Raw genomic sequence first — 22,304 nt, 5'->3', positions numbered from 1 at the left:
TTCGAGACCAGCCTGGTCAACATGGTGAAACCCTGTCTCTATCAAAAATACAAAAATTAGCCAGGCATGGTGGCGCACGCCTGTAATCCCAGCTACTCAGGAGGCTGAGGCATGAGAATCGCTTGAACTCAGGAGGCAGAGTTTGCAGCAAGCAGAGAGCACGCCACTGCATTCCAGGCTGGGTGACAGAGTTTAAAAAAAAAAAAAATAGACAAGGTGTAGTAAAATCTGGTGTATAGGGCCCTTCCCAGGCATGCAGCGTGCAGGACTGGGAGTGGGTCTGAGTGCATCAGTGAGTGGGGAGAGACCGTGACACTGTACACTTAGGCAACACTAATTTTTTTTTTTTTTTTGAGACGGAGTTTCACTCTTGTTACCCAGGCTGGAGTGCAATGACACAATCTCGGCTCACCGCAACCTCCACCTCCTGGGTTCAAGCAATTCTCCTGCCTCAGCCTCCTGAGTAGCTGCGATTACAGGCACGCACCACCACGCCCGGCTAATTTTTGTATTTTTAGTAGAGACGGGGTTTCACCTTGTTGACCAAGATGGTCTCGATCTCTTGACCTCGTGATCCACCCGCCTCGGCCTCCCAAAGTGCTGGGATTATAGGCGTGAGCCACTGCGCCCGGCCCAAGCAACACTAATTTTATAAAGAAATATTTTTTCTGGCCAGGCACAGCGGCTCACACCTGTAATCCCAGCACCTGGGAGGCCGAGGCAGGCAGATCACAAGTCTGGGAGTTCAAGACCAGCCTGACCAATATACTGAAACCCCATCTCTACAAAAAGAAAAAGAAAAAAAAAAAGAAAAGAAATCTTTTTCTTTCCAGCCGGATGCAGTGGCTCACGTCTGTAATCCCACTACTGTGGGAGGCTGAGGCAGGCAGATCACGGGGTCAGGAGATCAAGACCATCCTGGCCAACATGGTGAAACCCTGCCTCTATTTTTAAAAATACACATATATATTTTTCTTTCCTCAAGAATAAATTAACCTTGGTTTACTTTAACTTTTCTTTTTATAAACTTAAACACTTTTTGACTCTTGTAATAACACCTAGCTTAAAACACAAATACTTTGTACAGCTGCGCAAAAATATTTTCTTTATATCCTTATTCTGGGAGCAGGGTGGCCGTCTCTGGCCTCAGTCCACACAGGCAGGTGTGAAGCAGCAGCTGGGGCTGGTGCAGCCCGGCTTGAGTATGATCTCTGAATTCATCTGCCCGCGAGGGACGAAGGAGGACTTGCGTCTGCTGTCCACCAACTACTATGATTACAATGACATGGAGATGGACCAGGCGTAAGGCGAGGGCACACCTCTGTGTGTGTGTGTGTATGTGTGTGTGTGTGTGCATGCGTGCACACGCATGTGTGACCGGTGCCTCCCTGCTTGACTCAGAGACTGAGCAGAGGATATGGAATGGGAGGAAGGAGGCAATTTCCAATTGGCGCCTAGAAGTTTGCCATCCCAAGGCTGTGGCTCAGCTTCACCCATTTGGGGAGTCCCTAGGGATAAGCAGTCCTTGCAGTGATGCTGGGGTTTTGAGGACAAAAGCCTGGAGATCACGGCCACGTTCCTCTCCCACGCAGGATGGAGCGCTATGTCTCAGTGCCCAGGGAAGAGGCTGCACAACACATCCCTTTTTTCTTCATCTCTTCCCCATCAGCCAAGGACCCGACCTGGGAGAACCGATTCCCAGGTAGGGCTGTAGGTCCCGGTGGAGCCTGGAGTTGGGGTGAGGGGGTGGAAGGAAGAGCTGGGCAGCAGTAATACTGGCCCTGATCCCCAGACCGCTCCAACATGATCGTGCTCATACCCAGCACCTACGAGTGGTTTGAGGAGTGGCAAGCGGAGCTGAAGGGAAAGCGAGGCAGTGACTATGAGACCTTCAAAAGCTCATTTGTGGAAGCCTCTATGTCAGCGGTCATGAAACTGTTCCCACAGCTGGAGGGAAAGGTAGGGGGTAAAGTATTTGGGGTGGTGAAGGACCTCATGCTGCCATTTCCGCACTTTCCTTGACACGGGGGAATCAGGCCCCAAGACACCTGAGCCCCAGGGAAGGACGAGGCACCCACCCCTGCAGTCAGCACATGGGAGAGAGAAGAGGGAGGGGAGCCGGGATCTCACATTCCCGCCCACCCTTTGGCTGCCCTCTGTGCCCTCAGGTGGAGAGTGTGACTGCAGGATCTCCACTCACCAACCAGTTCTATCTGGCTGCTCCCCGAGGTGCCTGCTACGGGGCTGGCCATGACCTGGGCCGCCTGCACCCTCGTGTGATGGCCTCCTTGAGGGCCCAGAGCCCCATCCCCAACCTCTACCTGACAGGTACTCACTGCCCCATGTTGTCAGGACCTGAGACCCCGAGCCTCTGTTGCCCAGTGTCCTCTGTTCCTGTCCTCAGGCCCTGCTGTCCCCTGCAGCCTCCCATCCCCTGAGCAGGGCTGCCTGGGCAGGCTATGGCCCTGGTCCTGATCGGAGCCAGCTCTGGGGGTCCCTCATGAGGAGGGAGGAGCACCAGGGCCCCACCCTGGCCTGGGCCTGCCTGGGTGCACACTCAGGGCCTCTGCTCTTGCCTCCTAGGCCAGGATATCTTCACCTGTGGGCTGGCCGGGGCTCTGCAAGGTGCCCTGCTGTGCAGCAGCGCCATCCTGAAGCGGAATTTGTACTCAGACCTTAAGGATCTTGGCTCTAGGATCCAGGAACTGAAGAAGAAGAATTAGTTCTATCAGAGAGGAGTCGGAGGAATTTGCCCAGTGGCTGGGGCATCTCCCTTGACTTACCCGCAATGTCTGTCTGCATTAAATCCTTGCACTCACAAAGCACTCTAATTTGGTTCCGATTCCTCAGGAGAGACCTAGTTTAAATCACAGTTCTGAATCTGGGGCAATGAAACCATTGCTTCCAGCTGGGGCAGGTGACAATCTGTATGCATTTTGTAACATGCTGTCCCTACTAATAGGCTATTGACCTGGATAGGGTGATGTCTCATGATGAGCAGTGCTCTGAATCCCTCACCAGTGATCAAAGAGAATATTCCATGGATCAGGTGGATTGAACCCCTGGCAGCGCTGTTAGCTCAAGCCGGTGGGTTCAGTTCTGTCCTGAGGCTTCTGCTCTCATTCACTTGGTGCTGTGCTGCAGAGTTCTACACTGTCAAGGAAAAGGGAGACTCATGAGGCTTAACTCAAAACCTGGGCATGCTTTTGGTTGCCGTTCCATAGGTTCAGAGTTGTGCTGGGTCCAGTGGCTCTTCAGAGGACAGGAAATGCCTGTGTCTGGCCCTGCGTAGTTCTAGAGCATTAGGGTAACAACAGGATCCATTAATAGTGTGCATGTCAGAAGACCATATCCAATTCATATGGAAGTCCTGGGTCTGTCTTCCTTATGATCAGGGTGGCATCTGGTTCTTGATGTGCCAGCGTCAAGACACCTTCAGAGAGCTCAGGACCTGAGCCTCAATCAAGCCTAATCCTCCAAACACACAAGGAAGGGTGACATCAGGAGTCAGGGTATCGGCTGGTAAGATCAATACTTTGCTGGGCTGAAGCTGGCTTCAGGGCATTCCAGGCAAGGGCACAACAGGGGACAGCTCTGGGAGGTGTGGGGTAAGGAAGTCACATCAGAAAGAGGAAAGCCACAGAATATGTGTAAAGTCCAGAAATGGCACTTGTAGTTAATTAGCACGTGTGAGGGTTAGACAGCTGAATGAAAGCTTAAGATCTGGAAAAATGACTTTTCATTTATGTCTTTGGTATCAAACATACCAAAGGTCTTACTGTAGTTTGTGTTAATGTAACATTAATACATTTATTGATTCCATTTCTTTAACATTTGAAATTTATTTTGGTTTCTGCTCAACAATACTATATTGCAATGGTATTTCCAGAAGCTCAGTGAAATACTATGCACTGAAAAATACCAAAATAAGCCTTAAAAAATAAAATAAAGTAATTAAAAAGTTACAAAAAGTGGCCATCTACTGACTGGGCAAACGAAAAAGGAGAACAGTTTCAACACTCTGTCATTTATTGCACATGGAATCTGATGAATTAAAGGAATACCAACCAGGGTGTGGGGGCTGGCATACTGGCAGTTTGATGTACCATACAGTTCAGGGCTGGGTGCGTTGGCTCACACCTGTAATCCTAGCATTGTGGGAGACCAAGGTGGGTGGATTGCTTGAGCTCAGGAGTTCCAGACCAGCCTGAGCAACATGGCAAAACCCTGTTCCTATAAAAAATATTCACCCCTCCCCCCCAAAAAAATTAACTGGACATGGTGGTGTACCCCTGTAGTCTCAGCTATTCATGAAGCTGAGGTGGGAGGATCACTTGAGCCCAGGAGGTAGAGGTTTCAGTGAGCCAAGACTGTGACACTGCACTCCAGCCTGAGCAACAGAGTAAGACCCCATCTCAAAACAAACAAACAAACAAACAAACAAAAAAACCATGCAGCTCAGGCTCAAATGCTTTACAGAAGAGTTTCTAAATTGACAGATTTGGCCAAGTACAATGGCTCATATCTGTAATCCCAGCATTCTGAGAGGCTGAGGTGGGAGGATTGTTTGAACCCAAGAGTTTGAGGCCGCAGTGAGCTATGATCACGCCACTACACTCTAGCCAGGGTGACAGAACGAGACCCTCTCTCTCTCTAAAAAATAAAATAAAATAGCCGGGCGCGGTGGCTCAAGCCTGTAATCCCAGCACTTTGGGAGGCCGAGGCGGGTGGATCACAAGGTCAAGAGATCGAGACCATCCTGGTCAACATGGTGAAACCCCGTCTCTACTAAAAATACAAAAAATTAGCTGGGCATGGTGGCATGTGCCTGTAATCCCAGCTACTCAGGAGGCTGAGGCAGGAGAATTGCCTGAACCCAGGAGGCGGAGGTTGCAGTGAGCCGAGATCGCGCCATTGCACTCCAACCTGGGTAACAAGAGTGAAACTCCGCCTCAAAAAAATAAATAAATAAATAAATAAAATAAAATAAAATAAATGGGAGCTTTAGTAAACTCATATCTGACCTGTAGAACCACCTGAGTTGAGAGTCACCCTTGGCTCTGGATGTACCGTTTAATTAAAGCTGAAAATCTCTCCCCGGGATTCCTACTGGAGCAAGTCACACCAAGCCCAGCCTTCCTAGCAAGAGTTCTCACAGCGTTCTAGCTCTCCAGACCTGTAGCATTCTGCATCAGGTTACCCTGTACAATTAAGGATAAGAGAAGACACCAGCATCACCAGGAGGGGAATTCCAGAGGTTTAGAATTCTGTCAGCACGTGTCACTGGAATTTATCATGGGGGGAATATGCCAGAGCTTATGTAACTAGCTGTCAGGTCTTCCCCTGCTGCCTCAGCCTCTCTACATAGACTTGTCTTCAACGTCGCCTAAGTCCAGAAGTGGACTCTTTATTTTTCTATTTTTCCTTTTTTTAAAAATTTTTCTTTTTCCCTGCTCCAAAAATCCATTTAATATATTGTCCTTGGATAGAGGACGTATCAGATATTAAACTGATAAGAATGGATACTACATTTGATCATAGCCAAGGGGCTGAGAAGCCATCAGAAGTGGACTCTTTAGCAATTCTACTCAGGAATCTGCAGCAGGAAAACAGGTTCCTCTATTAACTCCATGACTGAAGCACAGATTCATCTAATAGAAATCACCCGTCAACCAAAAGCTGGGTACAGGATCATGCCTGTAATCCTAGCACTTTGGGAGGCCCAGGCAACTAAGGTTGGGAGTTCGAGACTAGCTTAGCCAACATGAAAACCTGTCTCTACTAAAAGTACAAAAATTAGCTGGGTGTGGTGGCGGGTGCCTGTAATCCCATCTACTCAGGAGACTGAGGCAGGAGAATCACTTAAAACAGGGAGGCAGAGGTGGCAGTGAGCTGAAATAGCACCACTGCACTCCAGCCTGGGCAACAAGAGCCAGACTCTGTCTCCAAAAAAAAAAAAAAATTGCCGGGCACAGGGAGGGAGGCCCTTAGCTGACTACAGGAGGTGGCTCTTGTGGCTCCACATGCTCCTTACACACCACCCCTAGCTTCAGCTATGCCTCAGCCAGCTCACCCTCATCTACACAATCTCTAGGAAACATGCTTCAAATATTCTGTCTTTGAAAAGACAACCATGCAGAAAATAAGCTTTCATTTACCGTATAGTATTTTCTTCAGTGCAGTTTCTAAAGGCAAACTTGAATTCAATTGTACCCTTTCTGTACAAGAAATGAAACTTCTCAGAGGCTCAAAAGATGAGCTCTGTGGACTCCATGACAAAATGTACACACCCTCTGCCAACGATCTTGGTTTCTAAAACCAACCTTTCTTCTTGCTCTCCTTTTTAAGAGCAAAACCCAACGTGTATAAGGTCATAGCAAATAGTAGCCGGGAAAAGCTGGGAGACCCCAGTCATATCCAGAGGGCATGAAGAAAGAAAACATCTCCTCTGCCAAAGGCAAAATGGAGTTTGTGAACCAGGCATGGTGGCTCACGCCTGCAATCCCAGCATTTTGGGAGGCCAAGGCGGCTGATCATCTGAGGTCAGGACTTTGAAGCCCGCTTGGCTAACACAGTGAAAACCTGTCTCTACCAAAAATACAAAAATTAGCTGGGCATTGTGGTGGGCACCTCTAATCTCAGCTACTTGGGAGGCTGGGGCAGGAGAATTGCTTGAACCCAGGAAGAGGAGGTTGCAGTGAGCCAAGAACACACCATGGCACTGCAGCCTAGGCGCCAGAGCAAGACTCTTGCAGACCAAAACCAAGACCCTCCTTCATGTTTTCTTGCATAAAGCATGAGCCTGTCCTATTTCAAAAAGTTCCTACTAAGTATGATTGTGTGAAAGATCACATTGTTTCGGCCAAGTACGGTGGCTCATGCCTGTAATCCCAGCCTTTTGGGAGGCTGAGGTGGGCGGATCACAAGGTCAGAAGATGAGACCATCCTGGCTAACATGGTGAAACCCCATCTCTACTAAAAATACAAAAAATTAGCCGGGCATGGTGATGCACGCCTGTAGTCCCAGCTATTTGGGAGGCTGAGGCAGGAGAATTGCTTGAACCCCAGGAGGCGGAAGTTGCAGTGAGCCAAGATTGAGCCACTGTACTCCAGACCGGGCAAGAGGGCAAAACTCGGTCTCGAAAAAATAAAAAATAAAAAGAAAGATCACACTGTTTTAAATCATATTTATTTTAAAAATCTGTGATGGGATAGTGGCCTCACTGCCAGGAAGCCCAAGTTCTGTTTTACGCTGTTTTATACAACCAAGTGGAAGTTGATTCACTTTGTCTCAATTCTGATTCTATCTTTCCCCTACTTAAAATTCTAGCGATATCATTATTGTTAACATAAAATATAAAACCCTGGGCATGGCCCAAGAGTTCTGCATGATTTGGACTCCTTTCCTCTATTGTCTAGTAGTTTGGACACCAGGTCAGGCTTAATAATTTACCATTCCCCTCAGCAGGCACACACCCCCTTGATAAGCCAATATCTTTAAATGTTAGTTAAACAATAATTTACGGGAGATAGAAAGAATTTTCTTTTCTTTTCTTTTTTTTTTTTTTTTTTTTTTGAGAGTCTCACTCTGTCGCCTAAGCTGGAGTGCAGTGGTGCAGTCTCAACTCCCTGCAACCTCTGCTTCCCAAGTTCAATTGATTCTCCTGCCTCAGACTCCTGAGTAGCTGAGATTACAGGCATGCACTAACAGGCCCAGCTAATTTTTTTTTTTGTATTTTTAGTAGAGATGGGGTTTCACCATGTTGGTCATGCTGGTCTCGAACTCCTGATCAAATGATCTGCGTGCCTTGGTCTCCCAAAGTGCTGGAATTACAGGCTTGAGACACCATACCTGGCCACCAAGATTTTCTCTTTTCTTTCCTCTCCTTTCTCTCTCTCTCTCTCTCTCTCTCGCTCTCTCTCTCTCTCTCTCTCTCTCTCTCTCTCCCCCCGCACTCCCGTTTCTCTCTTTTCATTGTTTGGGGCAGAGTCTTGCTCTGTGGGCTAGGTTGGAGTGCAATGTGACCTGATCATACCTCACTGCAGCCTCCACCTACCAACACTCAAGCAATTCTCCCATCTCAGTGCTCCTGGGACTACAGGTGCACACCACCGTGCCCAGCTAATTTTTAAAATTATTTGTAGAGATGAGGTTTCACCATGTTGCCCAGGCTGGTCTTGAACTCCTGGCCTCAAACAATCAGCTGGCCTAGGCCTCCCAACCAAAGTGCTGGGATTACAGGCGTGAGCTACTGCACCTGGCCAGAGTTTTCTTTTAGAAAAAATTAATTTACCAATTCATTTCCTTTAGCCAAGGCGGAGTCAAGGTTCTGAAATAATCTGGTAAAAGATTTCTCACTTCCTGTAATTCTTATTCTCTCTTCAATAATGAGTGTATGTGTGAGAGACATTTTCTTACAACAGGTAAACATACTGAGAAGCATATTAATTGTTTTTTAAATTAAAAAATATCCAACCTGGGCGAGAGACCCTGTCTCAAAAAAATAAAAATAAAAATAAAGCACTTGTTCCTGAAAACTATATGCTGCATACTATTCCTCGTAATTCTGAAGAATTATAATTGATTAGAACTGCATATCATGTAAGCCAAATATTGCACTCAGTAGACTATAGAGGAGTTACTTCCCTTGGCAGCTATAGTTCTTTCTGGCAGGAGTGGGACTAGTTTACATTTCAAGCAAAGTTAACTGACACATGGCCGGGTGTGGTGGCTCACACCTGTAATCCCAGTACTTTGGGAGGCCAAAGTGGGTGGATCACTTGAGGTCAGGAGTTCAAGACCAGCCTGGCCAACGTGGTGAAACACGGTCTCTACTGAAAATACAAAAATCATCCGGGGATGGTGGTGGGTGCCTGTAATCTCACCTATGCGGGAGGCTGAGGCAGGAGAATCATTTGAACCTGGGAGGCGGAGGGTACAGCAAGCTGAGATCATGCCACTGAACTCTAGCCTGGGCGACAGAGGGAGACTGTCTCAACAACAACGAAAACCCACAAAGTTAACTGGCATATTTTCTGTTGTACTTTTTGTGCTTAGTAGATTCATGTTCTCGACAATTCTCAGATCATTTGCTCTTTAAGCTGGCTCTGCTCCAGCCTCATTCCTGCCTTTGTCCCTGTTCTCTATTATCTGGCAATGATAGTCTTTAGATTTACACAAAATACTAGGTCCCTACCTGTCTGCAGGCCATCGTATTAGGTTGGTGCAAAAGTAAACGCTGTTTTTGTCACATGGCAAAACTGCAATTGCTTTTGCATCAACCTAATACATGCTGTAAACTCAGCCACGAACGCCCATCTTCCCCTTCCCTTCATCTTCACCTGGGACATAGCTACAACCTTTGGTCCTCGGCTTACGAGTCGCTTCCTCAATTGATCTCATAGTTTCTGCACTTTTCTTTCTGGCAGTTCTTGGAATGTGCATGCACGCATGCACATTTGTGTAGATATTTAATATTTATGTAACCCACTAGATTACATGCTCCATGAAGTTAATACCTACTTTAAAAATTCGATATAACGTAGTTGTACATACTTATGGGATACATGTGGCATTTTCTTTTCTTTTTTTTTTTTTTTTTTTGAGACGGAGTTTCGCTCTTGTTACCCAGGCTGGAGTGCAATGGCGCGATCTCGGCTCACCGCAACCTCCGCCTCCTGGGTTCAGGCAATTCTCCTGCCTCAGCCTCCTAAGTAGCTGGGATTACAGGCACGCGCCACCATGCCCAGCTAATTTTTTGTATTTTTAGTAGAGACGGGGTTTCACCATGTTGACCAGGTTGGTCTCGATCTCTCGACCTCGTGATCCACCCGCCTCGGCCTCCCAAAGTGCTGGGATTACAGGCTTGAGCCACCGCGCCCGGCTAGACATGTGGCATTTTCATACAGGTATACGATATGTAATGACCAAATCAGGGTAACTGGAATATCCATGACCTCAAACATTTGTGTTGGGAACATTACAATTCTTCTAACTATTTTGAAATTTACAATGTTATTGTTAACTATAATTTTCCTACTGTGGTGTTGACTCCAGGGCTTACTCTTCTTATGTATCTGTATTTTTGTACCCACTAAACAACTTCTCTTTATTGTCCCTCTCCCCTCTTCCCTTCTCAGCCTCTGGTAACCACCATTGTACTCTCTACTTTCATGAGATCCACCAGTCTCAGCTACTTGCAAGGCTGAGGTGGGAGATCACTTGGGCCCACGAAGCGGAGATTGCAGTGAGCTGAGATTGTGCCACTGCACTCAAGCCTAGGTGATAGAGCGAGATTCTGACTCAAAAAAGAAAAGAAAAGAAAAGAGATGGGGTTTTGCCATGTTGCCCAGGCTGGTCTGCAACTTCTGGGCTCAGGTGATCCTCCTGTTTCAGCCTTCCAAAGTACTAAGATTACAGAAGTAGATATCTCTTCGATATACTTATTTCCTTTCTTTTGGATATATACCCAGCAGTGGGAATACTGGATCATATGGCAGCTCTATTTTCAGTTTTTTGAGAAACTCTATGTGTTGTTTTCCTTTATTTTTTTATAGAGACAGGGTCTTGCTATGTTGCCCAGGCTGATCTCGAACTCCTGGGCTCAAGCCTTCTGCCTGCTTCAGCCTCCCAAGGTGCTGGGGCTACAGGTGTGAGCCTCCATGCTCCGCTAATACTGTATTCCATAATGGCTATCCTAATCTACATTCCCACCAACAGGATATGAGCATTCCCTTTTCTTCTCATCCTTGTATTTTTTTTTTTCTTTTGATAACAGCCATTCGAACTGGGGCTGAGATGATCTCTTACTGTGGTTTGGATTTGCATTTCCCTGATTAGTGATAATGAGCATTTTAAAATATATGTGTTGGCCATTTGCATGTCATCTTTTGAGATGTATCTATTCAGTAGGTCTTTGGCTTACTTCTTTTTCTTTTTTTGAGACGGGTTCTCACTCTGTTTCCTAGCCTGTAGTGCCTTGGTAAGATCTTGGCTCACTCACTGCAACCTCTGCCTCCAGGTAGAAGCACTTCTCTCATCCTCAGCCTTCTGAGTAGCTGGGATCACATGCACAGGCCACCATGCCCTGCTAATTTTTTGTTTTTGTATTTTGGTAGACACGGGGTTTCATCATGTTGCCCCGGCTGGTGCCCATTTTTTAATCAGATTTTTTTCCTTCAGTTTCTTATGTTTCTTCCACTGTGTAGGGGGTTTCTTCACTTTGTTTCCTTTGCTGTGCAGAAGTTTTTAACTTGATGTAATCCCATTTCTTACATTGTCTTCAAAGCACCTAGCCTAGCAAACGTTCATAAAGTGATTTCAAACATTTAATGTATAAACATAACAGTAACTGTAAACTGTGGGATATAAAACTGTTTACCTGATTATCCCAGTATGGGGAGAAAATAAATATGTATGGAAAAAAAGGGAAATATACTAAGAAGAGAACACACCTTTTTTTTTTTTTTTTAACAAAACTAGATGGAAACATAATAAACTAATGTAAGCGATAACCTGTGGAAGAGTAGGGAGGAAGACTTTTCTAAAGTCTATTTACTTTAAAATCTGGTTTTGATTTCTGAAACATTGTATTATCTAATCAAAACATTGAATGTTTACCGGGCAGACAATACACTAAAACATTAATAGTGATTATCCCAGAAGGGTGGGAGTCAGATTTTGTTTTCCGCTTCTCTACATTTAAGATTGGAAAAAAGGGACACTTTTTGGAAAAGATGTCTGGCAACCTCGGAGGACTCCGTCTCCGTGGAGTCGGGAAGGAGGAGGACCGGGATGCGAAGGCAGCGCTTTGTAGGTCATCGAACAGATTTGTTCCCACATGGCAGCGACCAGAGCACAGCATGTTTGCGTACTGCGAGGAGGGAACCACGAAAAAGGCAGAGCTTAGAAACGCAAGCACTGGATGGTAGTGGCCCAGAGGTGCCTGGCCCCAGCGACTTCACTCCCGCGGCCAGCAGGCGAGGCGAGGGCGCTCCTGCTCGGCCTGTAAGGTCTAGGAAGTACGAGGCGGAGAGGACGAAAAACGGAGGGCCAGTCTGTCGTGGCTGCGGTGAAGAGAAACAGGAAGAGGCTCGCGCTCCACTCGGGGACCTTAAGCTCCGCAACGGAAGACGGACACAGGCAACCGCAGCAGCCGCTTCCCCGAGTCCCCGCCCCTTGACCCGGCGGAAGCGGGAGGCGGAGAAGCGCGCGCAGCAGGGGCGGGGCTGGAGAGGGACCCCACCCGCGGATCTCGCGGGAGCGTTAGAGGACGGAAGCGCTGTCTGAGCAGGATGCGGGTCGTGGTTGCGTTGGTCCTCCTGAGCATCTCAGCGGCGGGTAAGACCCTCCACCCCGCATCCCACTCTTGCCCCCAGCCCCCCAGTCTCACCTCGGGCGGTCACCATGTAGGCTCGCTTCTTCCCTGCCCGACCCACCTCTCCGCTAGCCATCGGCTCCCGCCCCACCCCGCAATCCCCGTTCGCCCTCTGCCCCCGATCTCTTCCAGCTCTGAGGAGTTCCTTGTTCCGGCCTGCCCTTCTCCGGTGCTAATTTGTTTTTCTATTTCAGGAGCCGCTCCGCTCCCAAAGTCTCAAACTCCCAAGAAAGAAGAAGGTGCAGTTCGGCCTTCTACAGGAGGCGACTCCAACCACCCCACCTCGAGCCAGCTGCTTGGAGGCTCTACCAAGTCGGAACAGGAGCCGCAGACTCCAAAAGACAGCTCTAGCAAGCCGAATTCAGGGGCGCAGACCCAAAAAGACAGCCCCGGCAGGTCAGGTGCGGACACGCAGACCCCAGAACACGGTACCAGCCAGTCTGGTGTGGACACGCAGACCCCAGAACACGGTACCGGCCGATCGGGTGCGGACGGGCAGACCCCTGAACAAGGCACCAGCCAGTCGAGTGCGGACACGCAGACCCCAAAACACGGCCCCAGCCAGTCTGGTGTGGACACGCAGACCCCAGAACACGGTACCGGCCGATCGGGTGCGGACGGGCAGACCCCTGAACACGGCACCAGCCAGTCAGGTGCGGACGGGCAGACCCCAGAACACGGCACCAGCCAGTCGGGTGCGGACGCGCAGACCCCAAAACACGGTCCCAGCAAGTCGGGTGCGGAGTCACAGGCCCCAAAAGACGGATCTAGCAAGTCGGGTGCGGAGGCCCAGACCCCAGAACACGGCAAGTCGGGTGTGGAGGAGCAGACCCCAGAACATGGCAAGTCGGGTGTGGAGGAGCACACCCCAGAACACGGCAAGTCGGGTGCGGAGTCACAGGCCCCGAAAGACGGATCTAGCAAGTTGGGTGCGGAGGCCCAGACCCCAGAACACGGCAAGTCGGGTGTGGAGGAGCAGACCCCAGAACATGGCAAGTCGGGTGTGGAGGAGCACACCCCAGAACACGGCAAGTCGGGTGTGGAGGAGCAGACCCCAAAAGACGGCTCTAGCAAGGTGGTTTCAGAGCAGCCTTCCAGGAAAGACCACGCCAAGCCCATCTCCAACCCCTCTGACAAGGAGCTCCCCAAGGCTAACACAAACCAGCTAGCTGACAAAGGGAATCCTTCTCGGCCTGCTTTCAAAACCGAATCTGGGGAGGACACTGACCTCGTCTCTCCTCCTCAGGAGGAAGAAGGTAAGTCTTCAGAGCGTACTGAGGATGTGGAGCCCAAAGAGGCTGAAGATGATGATACAGGACCTGAGGAGATCTCACCGCCCAAAGAAGAAAAAGAAAAGGTGTCCGGTTCTGCCTCCAATGAGAACCCTGATGGGACACTTTTGGGGAAGGATGACCCTTATAAGGACAGCTCTGAAAGTGCCAGCGCGGAGAGCAGCCACTTCTTTGCATATCTGGTGACTGCAGCCATTCTTGTGGCTGTCCTCTATATCGCTTATCACAACAAGCGGAAGGTAAGTCGAGAGTGGCCTTCAGGAGGGGAGTGGGATTTCCTGCACTCTGGAAGCTTGGGTGTGGGTGAGTAACCCGTCACTTACCTGCCCGTGAGCATTGGGGATTTTAAGACGAACTTGTTTTCCTTAGGCACCGCTAGGCCTCTGTACTCTTGTTTGATGAATCATGTTTTCAACCTGTCACCTGTCCTCTGAGTGTTCTCTGCCGCTGCATTAGGAGCCAAGTTAGGACATTATTAGGATGTGGCATCTCCTCCCGTAACTGAATTTAGGCCCTTCACAGCCTCAGGGGACCTGAGTACTGGACAGTTATAGCACGTACCTTCCATCCTGTTTCCATTCTTGAGGCTGTGCGTCATTGCTAGCTTCCTTTCCCCACATTCTGTCTTCCATCAGCAGTGGCACAAAGAATGGTTTCTATTACTCTGTCTTTGATACCAGCAGCAAAGAACCCAGGGACTTTTCTGCAATCAATAATAATTAGAAGAAAAGCCAGAAAGTGCACAGACATGTACACCTTTTACTTTTTCAGCAGGGTTTGGTCTGTTTCTTAGCAACCACTCTAATGACAAAATGATTGGATTTCTTATTGAGCCCCCAAAATTTAGAAGATAGTTTCTGTGGCTGGGCGCGGTGGCTCACGCCTGTAATCCCAGCACTTTGGGAGGCCGAGGCAGGTGGATCACGAGGTCAAGAGATCGAGACCATCCTGGTCAACATGGTGAAACCCCGTCTCTACTAAAAATACAAAACATTAGCTGGGCATGGTGGCGCGTGCCCGTAATCCCAGCTACTCAGGAGGCTGAGGCAGGAGAATTGCCTGAACCCAGGAGGCGGAGGTTGCGGTGAGCCAAGATCGCGCCATTGCACTCCAGCCTGGGTAACAAGAGCGAAACTCCGTCTCAAAAAAAAAAAAAAAAAAGATAGTTTCTGTAACCTGCTTAAAGTTGGAGAGTTCAATTAATGCTGCCATAAGGCCTGTGGCTATAAAGAATAGAGGGGAAGACCTTTAGTAAAAATGGACGTTCTTGGCCAGGTGCAGTGGCTCATGCTTGTAATCCCAGCACTTTGGGAGGCCGAGGTGGGAGAATTGCTTGAGCCCAGGAGTTTGAGACCAGCCTGGCCAACATAGCAAGAACTCATCTCTACACATAGTAAAAAATTTAGCCAGATGTAGTGGTGCACATGTGTCGTCCCAGCTGGGAGTATGGCTTGACTGTGGGAGGTTGAGGCTTGAGTGGGCCGTGATCATGCCATTGCACTCCAGCCTGAGTGAGACCTTGTCTCAAAAAAAAAAAAAAAAAAAAAAAAAGCATTTCTTATTCTACCTCCAAGTGTTCATTATGCAGGGTAACCTTGGGTGTGAAATGAGAGTGATAAAGAGTATAGCTGTTGATGTAGCAGCGTGGGGTGAAAGAGTACATTTGTAGATAGGAAATTCTGATTATGATTTTTTTTAAAGAAATGTCCTATCCTAGACTTCTCTGGGAAGGAGTTGATAGATCTTTGACTATGTACCTTTGAGTAAATCATACAGACTCCCTCCATATGCTAGAGCTCAGAAAGCTTTTTATTTGTTATCTCCTATTAAGCAATACAAAGGATTCTGATGTAATTAGATTCTTTCTTAAAATTGCTACAGTTTAAATAGACTTCTGTGAGTGTACTGGTCTTTCTGCAGTCAAGGTCATTAACAAATATACTACCAGGTAACAGCCTCTTTTTTCAGAGGCTGAACTGTGTCATTACAGAACCACCTGTTAATCATTTTCTTTTTCCTGTCCTCAGATCATTGCTTTTGTCCTGGAAGGAAAAAGATCTAAAGTCACCCGGCGGCCAAAGGCCAGTGACTACCAACGTTTGGACCAGAAGGTAAGGAAGGAGGACCAGGTCCATGGGAGGGATAGGCAACCTCAGATGGACCCAGTAGTGGGCTTGCATTTGCCATGGCAGCAACAGCCAATTCTGGGGATGCTGTTGCTATTGCATTCGCCCTTTTTAGACCACAAACTAGAAATATCTATATACACATATCTATGACTAGAGCTAGAAGAGACCTTCAAATACTCTCCAGCAGCTCCCTCCCTTGACTGATGAAGAAATAAACCCACCCAGAAACACTCATTTTTTTTTTTTACTGCAAGTTAGTGGCAAAATCAGGACCTGATAGCAACTCCCTAGTCTCCCAGTCCTGAGCTTTCTGCATTCTACCAGAGCTCCATAAACTTTTAACAGGCAATTTGAATCACCTTGGGAATTTTGATCTTGGCTCACTACAACCTCCACCTTCCAGGTTCAAGCAATTCTCCTGCCTCAGCCTCCCAAGTAGCTGGGATTACAGGTGCCACCACCATGCCCAGCTAATTTGGTATTTTTAGTAAAGATGGGGTTTCTCCATCTTGGTCAGGCTGGTCTCGAACTCCCAGCCTCAGGTGATCCGCCTGCCTCAGCCTCCCAAAGTGCTTGGATTACAGGTGTGAGCCACCATGCCCAGCCTATTTCTACATTCTTAAGATTCCCAGGTGAAGCCAAATGCCATTGGATCCACACTTTCTGTGGTAAAGCGCTGGATTACGGTCCCTGGAAACAGACAAGCCCAGAAGCACATAGGCCTCCAGCTCCCACATCAGCCTGGCTTAAGCACTGTGGGCTGGAGTTCTGAGTACCACCAATCCATTACTCTGCCAGGGAGATAAGCCCTCCTTCCACCCCATGGCAGCAGAGCTGAACAAGGCAAAGACAACCTGTCTAAGCAGGAAGACTACTCTCACTGAGTTGCTACCAGCATGCACCCTTCCTTCTGCCTTCAGCATAACAACAGGGAGGACATTAGCAAAGAACCATTGGTGACTCAACTATGAATTGTTCCCAGACTACCTACAGGGAACACAATTCTCTTGTACAATTCATGATTAGCTACAGAACGAGCCACTGAGCTCAGAACATCTTTGCTAACTAGTCCAGTAGGCCAGCTTCGCAATTTAGCTCTGGTCTACTAGCTTTTCAGATAATTGGCTTTAAGGATTTCCTCCTTTTATGATTTTTAAAAAAATAAACATGTGGCTGGGCACAGTGGTTCATGCCTGTAATCTGAAAACTTTGGGAGTCCGAGGCAGGTGGATCACCTGAGGTCAGGAGTTGGAGACCAGCCTGGCCAACATGATGAAACCCCATCTCTACTACAAATAGAAAAATTAGCTGGATGTGGTAATGCACACTTGTAATCCCAGCTACTACACAGGAGGTCGAGGTAGGAGAATCGCTTGAACTTGGTAGGCGAAGGTTTCAGTGAGCCAAGATCACACCACTGCACTCCAGTCTGGGTGACAGAGCATGACTCTGTCTCAAAAAAAAAAAAAAAAACAAAAAACCACCAACCAAAAAACACGTCTAAGTAATTCACAACACTGTAGAAGAGTGTGAAGCTGCAGAAGCCAGGATACCTGTCTCTCTCTCCATCAAGTGTATATCTTTCTAGTGTATGTTTGATCTCAAACTAACTTTAAAAATCATTTTGTGTTATTATTCATTATTAATTATTCTTTTAATTAATTGCTGTTTCTGTGGTGGTGGGTCAGTATATCTTAATTCTGAACGTTTTCCCTGCAGCTCCTAAAAGATCTTTTTTTTTCCCCCCCCAAAGTCTTAACAGTATGGTATATTCCTCTGGAAAAAGATGAACGTCACCAATGGATTGTGCTGCTCTTGTTTCAGCTTTGATTTTTTTGTCCTTGAGAACTTTGTCCTCCCTGCTGATTTGTTTCTAAATCAAAAGAAATGAAGAAAAAAGTACTGTGACCTAAGAGACACCCTCCTCTGGGGTTTGGTGGCAAGTCTGGGCTGACAGAGGTAGGGGGTTGCTTTGGGGTTTGCACCTGCACTTTGGTGACATTGTTCTCCTGTGCTCCCTTTATTTGTGCTGGTGGCTTCCATCCGTTCCTCCTCTGAGTGTGAGCGGAGGGACATGTGGAAACACAGCTATGACCAAAGGGAGATCCTAGCCTAGGCAGGTTGAGCTGCTGGCCGCCCTCCCTGGGGCCTGGGCTCTGTAGGAAAGCTGGCCCTTGACTGTGGGGTTATACTTTCCACTGTTTCTGCAGACCTAGGGGAAAACTGCAGGTAGACGTGATTTTCTACTAAGGCCTCTTACTTTAGGGGGATGTGCCTACAAAAGACATAGAAGGTGGGGAAATGCCAATAGGCAAAGGGCTGCTTTGAACACCTACTTCTCTTCAGAGACTTCAGCAGTGAACGGAAACAGCAGGTTAAAAAAAAGTGCTTTTTTGTGTATGCAAGTCTAAGCTGTCTAGCATGAGTTCTTCTTGGCTTTCTGATTATTTTATGTAGCTTGAGACAAATTGAATCACCTTCTGCTTGGTTGTACTGAGCATAAAACAGAACTTGGGCTTCCTGGCAGTGAGACCACTGTCCCATCACAGATTTTTAAAATAAATATGATTTGAAATAGTGTGATCTTTCACACAATCATATTCAGTAGGAACTTTTTGAAATAGGGCAAGTTCATGTTTCATGTGAGAAAACATGAAGGAGGGTTTTGGTTCTGGTCTGCAGTTTTTCCAAAGGGCTTTTATGAGATACATTTTCCACATTTCCCAAAACTCCATTTTGCCCTTGTTGCCTAAAACAGACAAAATAGACTTACTTTATTAATAGAAACTAACCATACTCTCTGCCCATTTTACCTCAGTGTATTTAATGGTCCTTTCCTCTAAGATGCCAAGGGTAATTGTTAAAAATTCTCCTTCCATGCCATGTCAGGAGTTAATACAATTTAAGAAATTCTGCGGGTTTCCCTGGGATAAGTGAGGGTAGTGTCTTGGACCACGCTATTGTTTGAAGGTTCATCTCTTCTAGTCATGCTCTACCACACTGTAGAGAGCCTAAAGAGAGTTGTTTCAGAGCTGATCTCAGGGAAATACAAATAACTTGGGAGGTGAGAGAAATAAGATTAATTCTGTGCTGTCAAGGCAGTCTGAAGAGAGGACCATGCTTCTTATATTATCTTCCACCTTGTGTAAAACAGCCCATAGCTTTGAGTTGGCATTTTCATTTTTGATAGGTGGCCTACTTTATGGAGGTAAGGAATGAACACCTACCCTTTTTGGATCATTCTCTGTACTGATGTGTCAGTCGTACTTTGTACCAACCTGAAGAATCTTCTTTAAGCCTCCTCTAACATCCCCTAAGACCACCCTCTCCCTGCCTGCCTCCCTTTTCCCTGCCTTTCCCCTCCTCATGTTTTCAGGTTGTGCCCATCTATACCAGCTCCTTTCCTCCCACCTTCATGGGCGCCCAGATTTTTCTGTTCTCATCTGTGCTATTTGTTATCCATCATGCTGCTCAGCTTCTCCAATAAGTTGCTTCCCTGAAGTTGCCATTCATTTCTCTTCATGACTTTTACCAACTCACTTAGCTCTCTGTCAACTATGCTTTTCTAAAGGTTACCAGTTATTCTAAAGGTTACCAGTTATCAGATCACCAAATCATGGCTTTTTCTCAAAACTTAATCCTGTCCTTGATAGAACTGGACACTATTGACCATCCAGATGGAAATTCCCTTCTTGGTATCTCTGACAAATAGTCCTTTGCTTATCTTGTGCTGGTGGGGAAGAGGCCCTCAAAGCCAGGCCTCTGTATACGTTTGACTGTCTGCTCAGCCATTCACCTTCATCCTCCGAGTGAGTGATTCCCAAGTCTTTGTCTTGGCCTTGTTCCTAAAGAACCCAGTCCTGCTGGTGTCGAATAGTTCAACTTGGTTGTCACTGAATGGAATTTTTCTCTTCTACCCATCAGCCTGCCCCTCCCAACTGTCCACTATCTTCAGTCACCTGAATGCCTAACTGCAGACTTTTGCCCTTTTTCTCTCTCATCACCAAAGTCTTACCCATTTTTCTTGAAAAAAGATCCTTAGCTGGCCAGGTATAATGGCTCACGCCTGTAATCCAAGCACTTTGGAGGCCAAGGTGGGCAGATCACCTGAGGTCGGGAGTTCAAGACCAGCCTGACCAACATGGTGAAACCCCGTCTTTTAAAAAAAAAAAAAAAAAAAAAAAAAAGATCCTTAGCTATAATCTTTCCATTTTCCTTGCTTCCCTTGTTGCACACCCCCAACTCATTTTGCTTCTCTCTTGAATTTTGTTTTTTCATATCTACATTAATTGGGTTTCCTATCCAGCTTCTTAGAAGCTCAATCTTGGAAAGACTGATCTTTCCAAAATATTTGCCCTGGTCTGAAGCTTTGGTCTCCAATTCTCAAGGCTTAGAGGATCCAGTTACAGACCATTTGGGGTTCAGGATGCCGTAGACTGACACGCTCCTGCCTTTCTCTGCATCCCAACCTGGCCAAAGCCCCTCCTGTGGGGTGCCCACCTGTGCCTTTATTCTGGCTGTGCCCTCCACTTCCTGGCTTCCCATGGTTCTTTGGTGAGGTTTCTCTCCCTTCTCTTCTTTCTCCTGCCTTCCCCAATCTGCCTGTTTCTTCAGGGCCCAGCTAATTTCCTCGTACACCTTCCTCACTACTCCACCCCACGTTGTCGACTCTTTCTCTCAGTTCCACTAGCTCTTCATCAGGCCACTCATTTTGGAACTTCAGCAAAACAGGGCAGTCAGGATCTGATGTCTTTCTGATCTCCCCAAGAAAACTAAGCTCTTGAGGGACAGCCCTTGGCAGTGCTTTCCTATCTGCTGAGCATGGTGACATTCCTTAGAACTTCCAGAGTTCAGTTCCTTCTGGCAGAGGAGATGTTTTCTTTCTCCATGCCATATGGTTGTGACTCAAATGAGGGGTCCCACAGCTTTTCCTGGCTACCACTTGCTGTGACCTAATACATGCTGGGTTTTGTTCTTAAAGAGGAGAGCAGGAAGAAAGAGGTTGGTTTCAGAAACCAAGAGGGTTGGCAGTTGATGCATACATTGTGTCAGTCCACAGAGCTGAGCTTTTGAGCCTCTGAGAAGTATCATTTTTTATGTGTTGAAAGAATACAACAGGATTTAAGTTTCTCTTTAGAAATTGCACTGAATACTGCACATCAAAGGAAAACTTATTTTCTGCTTGGTGGTCTTTTCAAGGATAGAATATTTGAAGCATGTTTCCTAGAGATTGTGTGGATGAGGGTGAGCTGGCTGAGACACTGCTCAAGCTAGGGGTGTGTAGGGAGCACATGGAGCCACAAGAGCTACCTCCTACAGTCAGCTAAGGGCTTCCCTTTCCCACTCCCAGCTTTTGGTTGAAGTTTGATTTCTGTTCGAGAAATCTGTGCTTCAGTTATAGATGTTAATAGAGGAACTTGTTTTCCTGCTGCAGATTCCTGAGTAGAATTGCTCAAAGAGTCCACTTCTGGACTCAGGGCAAGTTGAAGGCCAGTCTCTATGTAGAAAGGCTAAGGCAACAGAGAAACACCTGACAGCTAGTTACATAAGCTCTGATATAGTCCCCCCACAATGGCTTCCAGTGACACATGTGCTGATAGAATCCTAAACCTCTGGAATTTCCCTGCTGGCGACTTCTGTGGTCCTTGACTGTACGGGGTAACCTGATGCCAGATGCTGTGGGCGTGACGAGAACTATAGCATTGCAGTGTGGAGGAGGCACCAGGCCCTGAGCTTTTGCAGGCCATTTCTGAAAACTCCCGTTAGTGAGGTTGCGTTTGTCATGACTTGCTTGAGCAAGAGTCCTGGGGAGAGATTTTGAGGTTGAATTTGATACATCCATACCCAACAGTGACTTAACTTGGCTAGTTCCACAAGTCACATGTGAATTTAGTCTCCTCTGTGAAGGGTTTGGGTCCGAGATATATAGTAGATCAAACTGCCAGTAAGCCAGCCCCTCACCTTCTGATAGACATTCCTTTAATTCACCAGACTCCATCTTTGATACATGATTGATGATTGAAATTGTTTCTCTTCTTGCTTTCTCAGTTAATAGATGGCCACTGTTTCACAATGTTTTATATTTTCAGCTTTTTGTAACTTAACTGTAAACTTTATTTTTTTAAGGCTCATTGTGGTCTAATGATAAGTATTTTTCAGTACATAATGTTTTTCTGAGCTTCTGTAAATGTCATCCCAATGTAGTTTTGTTTTGTTGAATGGACGTCAAAATAAATTTCAAATGTTAAAGCCAAGGATTTAATAAATTTATTAATATTACATTTAAGACGAACTACAATAAGACTTTGGCATGTCAGTTTAACGTAAGTGAAAGGTCGCTTTTATGCCTCTTGAGCCTTCATTCACCTTCCATCCAACACACACGTACCATAAATTGCCGATGCCATTTCTGAACTTTGCACACTTTCTCTGGCTTTGTGTGTTCTGCCCCTGACCAACTCTCATGCCACCTGACTCTTCCCAGCCTGGTGGCCTGTGTTGCAGTC

General features: G+C 46.9%; 2 protein-coding genes and 1 pseudogene across 3 annotated transcripts; 2 read left to right on the top strand and 1 right to left on the bottom strand.

Moving 5' to 3' along the window:
* The first annotated feature begins 1,482 nt into the window (after positions 1-1,482).
* Positions 1,483-3,226, top strand: LOC120367142 (all-trans-retinol 13,14-reductase-like). The gene is made up of 4 exons (XM_039477096.2): positions 1,483-1,702; positions 1,793-1,959; positions 2,169-2,328; positions 2,584-3,226. Exons 1-4 carry the CDS (start codon positions 1,594-1,596, stop codon positions 2,721-2,723), a joined length of 576 nt encoding a protein of 191 aa, XP_039333030.1. The 5' UTR covers positions 1,483-1,593; the 3' UTR covers positions 2,724-3,226.
* A 2,206-nt stretch (positions 3,227-5,432) lies between these two features.
* LOC120362330 (U2 spliceosomal RNA) lies at positions 5,433-5,561 on the bottom strand (annotated as a pseudogene).
* Positions 5,562-12,228: 6,667 nt separating this feature from the next.
* TGOLN2 (trans-golgi network protein 2) lies at positions 12,229-22,052 on the top strand. Of its 2 annotated transcripts, none has more exons than XM_039477101.2 (4): positions 12,229-12,340; positions 12,572-13,908; positions 15,697-15,781; positions 17,533-22,052. In XM_039477101.2, exons 1-4 carry the CDS (start codon positions 12,295-12,297, stop codon positions 17,586-17,588), a joined length of 1,524 nt encoding a protein of 507 aa, XP_039333035.1. In that variant the 5' UTR covers positions 12,229-12,294; the 3' UTR covers positions 17,589-22,052. The 2 variants fall into 2 exon arrangements, with proteins under 2 accessions (XP_039333035.1, XP_039333034.1); XM_039477100.2 differs by having other exon boundaries at positions 12,230-12,340; positions 15,697-15,780; positions 17,552-22,052.
* The last annotated feature ends 252 nt before the right edge of the window (positions 22,053-22,304 follow it).

Source organism: Saimiri boliviensis, chromosome 1 (genome assembly GCF_048565385.1).
Source record: "Saimiri boliviensis isolate mSaiBol1 chromosome 1, mSaiBol1.pri, whole genome shotgun sequence".
NCBI lineage: Eukaryota > Metazoa > Chordata > Mammalia > Primates > Cebidae > Saimiri > Saimiri boliviensis.
This window is presented reverse-complemented; position numbering and strand designations above follow the sequence as displayed.